Here is a 2,864-nt window from a genome sequence, read left to right as displayed (position 1 = left end):
TCTTGGGGCTGGTGCCCTTGGCCCATATAGGCCAAGGTGCACCCCCTACAGCCCATGTGGCCCCCCGGGGCAGGTGGCCCCACCCGGTGGACCCCCGGGACCCTTCTGGTGGTCCCGGTACAATACAGGTGACCCCGAAACTTGTCCCGATGGCCGAAATAGCACTTCATATATATAATTCTTTACCTCCGGACCATTCCGGAACTCCTCGTGATGTCCGGGATCTCATCCGGGACTCCGAACAACTTTCGGGTTACCGCATACTAATATCTCTATAACCCTAGCGTCACCGAACCTTAAGTGTGTAGACCCTACGGGTTCAGGAGACATGCAGACATGACCGAGATGACTCTCCGGTCAATAACCAACAGCGGGATCTGGATACCCATGTTGGCTCCCACATGTTCCACAATGATCTCATCGGATGAACCACGATGTCAAGGACTTAATCAATCCCGTATACAATTCCCTTTGTCTAGCGGTACGATACTTGCCCGAGATTCGATCGTCGGTATCCCGATACCTTGTTCAATCTCGCTACCGGCAAGTCTCTTTTACTCATTCCGTAACACATCATCCCGTGATCAACTCCTTGATCACATTGTGCACATTATGATGATGTCCTACCGAGTGGGCCCAGAGATACCTCTCCGTTTACACGGAGTGACAAATCCCAGTGTTGATTCGTGCCAACCCAACAGACACTTTCGGAGATACCCGTAGTGCACCTTTATAGTCACCCAGTTACGTTGTGACGTTTGGTACACCCAAAGCACTCCTACGGTATCTGGGAGTTGCACAATCTCATGGTCTAAGGAAATGATACTTGACATTAGAAAAGCTTTAGCATATGAACTACATGATCTTGTGCTAGGCTTAGGATTGGGTCTTGTCCATCACATCATTCTCCTAATGATGTGATCCCGTTATCAATGACATCCAATGTCCATGGTCAGGAAACCGTAACCATCTATTGATCAACGAGCTAGTCAACTAGAGGCTTACTAGGGACATGGTGTTGTCTATGTATCCACACATGTATCTGAGTTTCCTATCAATACAATTATAGCATGGATAATAAACAATTATCATGAACAAGGAAATATATTAATAACTAATTTATTATTGCCTCTAGGGCATATTTCCAACAGAAGGGCTCCATGTCAAGCTCTGCTTTCATGGCGAAGATGAAGAATCTTGCAGATGAGCTAGCTGCTGCTGGCCGTCCGGTGTCAGATCCAGAGATGGTGAACTATATTCTGGCAGGACTAGACCATGACTATGATCGAGTGGTTGCGGCGATTGGTACTGTCAAAAATCAAATCACCCCAGATGATCTTTTTGCGCAAATCTCCGCCTTTGATCAGAGGATGAAGATGCTCGGTGATTCATCATCAGGCAGCTTCCACATTTCTGCTAATGCGGCATACAGAGTCCATGGCCAAGCTTGTGGGAGATCCTACCGTGGGCGAGGAGGAAGGGGGCGCGGTCATGGCGACCGACAGCCCTCTCCTGCTGGTGGAGGCGGTGGTAATAGAGGATGCCCTCGACAACAGCAACAGCACGGGCGCGATCAACAGCAGCATGACTACCCTGAATGTCAGATCTGCCTTAAGCATCATCCAGGGGGTGCATGCTCATGCTGGTGGCGCTATGAAGAAAATGACCAGGAGGGGAAGGGGGCACATGCTGTCTCCTACGGTGTGGATACAAATTGGTATGCCGACACCGGAGCTACAAACCACATCACCGGCGAACTTGACAAGCTGACAATGCGGGAAAGGTACAATGTAGACGATCAAATTCACACGGCAAGTGGTTCAGGTATGAAGATCACACATATTGGAAGTACAATTGTTAAAAAACCCGTAAAAAAATATACTTGAAAGATGTCTTGCATGTTCCTGAAACATCCAAAAATCTTATTTCCGTCCATAGATTCACTCTTGACAACAATGTTCTTATAGAGTTTTACCCTCACTTTTTCTTGGTTAAGGACCTAACAACAAGGAGAATCATTCTTAGAGGACGACGCGTGGGAGGCCTCTACCCACTCATATCATCATCATCATCCTGGTTCAACAAACAAGCATATGTCGTCACCAAGCCATCTTCAGCAAAGTGGCATAGTCGTTTGGGTCATCCATCCTCAGTAATTGTTAGTTATATTCTTAGTAAAAATAAACTCTCATATGAGTCCAGTGTTGAGTCAGTTTGTGGTCCCTGTCAATAGGCCAAAAGTCATCGGTTACCCTATCCTATTTCTACCAGTGTATCCAATGCTCCACTACAACTTATATTCTCAGATGTATGGGGGCTAGCCCCCACTTCAGTTGGTAGATTTTCCTATTATGTAAGCTTCATTGATGACTATAGTAAATTTACTTGGATTTACTTATTAAAGAAGCGGTCTGATGTTTTCCAAGTTTTTATCAACTTTCAAAATCTTGTTGAACGCAAACTGAATTCTAAGATCATCGCTATGCAAACCGACTGGGTGGTGAATATGAGAAACTTAACTCCTTTTTTCAAAAACTTGGCATCTCACATCATGTCTCTTGCCCTCATGCTCACCAACAGAATGGATCAGCTAAAAGAAAGCACCGTCACATTGTTGATGTAGGACTTGCATTGCTAGCAAATGCATCTATGCCACTCAAGTTTTGGGACGAAGCCTTTTTAACTGCTACCTATCTCATCAACTTGCTTCCAAGCAAAGTCATTAAGCTTGAAACACCCATCACACGGCTTCTTGGGGTAACACCTAATTACACATCTCTTCGTATCTTTGGTTGTGCATGTTGGCCAAATCTTCGACCCTACAACACACGTAAACTTGCCTTTCGCTCAAAACAGTGTGTCTT

The 2,864-nt window shown here is 45.7% G+C and overlaps 1 protein-coding gene across 1 annotated transcript; it reads left to right on the top strand.

Annotated features, from left to right (window-relative positions):
* The first annotated feature begins 1,160 nt into the window (after nt 1–1,160).
* On the top strand, nt 1,161–2,025 carry LOC147983775 (uncharacterized). The gene is made up of 4 exons (XM_087540862.1): nt 1,161–1,383; nt 1,433–1,599; nt 1,671–1,824; nt 1,997–2,025. Exons 1-4 carry the CDS (start codon nt 1,161–1,163, stop codon nt 2,023–2,025), a joined length of 573 nt encoding a protein of 190 aa, XP_087396988.1.
* Nucleotides 2,026–2,864: the final 839 nt, after the last annotated feature.

The sequence above is a fragment of the Triticum urartu genome, chromosome 2A (assembly GCF_056163025.1).
Source record: "Triticum urartu cultivar PI428250 chromosome 2A, HENAU_Tu73, whole genome shotgun sequence".
NCBI lineage: Eukaryota > Viridiplantae > Streptophyta > Magnoliopsida > Poales > Poaceae > Triticum > Triticum urartu.
Note: the sequence above shows the minus strand (reverse complement) of the source record. Positions and strands in the feature narration are given on the sequence as shown.

What these genes read in the sequence shown, in the direction of transcription:
- LOC147983775 (XM_087540862.1), top strand. Translation starts at nt 1,161, where the DNA reads ATGTCAAGCTCTGCTTTCATGGCGAAGATGAAGAATCTTGCAGATGAG. An exon ending in TCAGAGGATGAAGATGCTCG is followed by an intron (nt 1,384 to 1,432) that starts GTGATTCATCAT and finishes TGCGGCATACAG; the next exon opens with AGTCCATGGCCAAGCTTGTG. An exon ending in GCAGCATGACTACCCTGAAT is followed by an intron (nt 1,600 to 1,670) that starts GTCAGATCTGCC and finishes GAAAATGACCAG; the next exon opens with GAGGGGAAGGGGGCACATGC.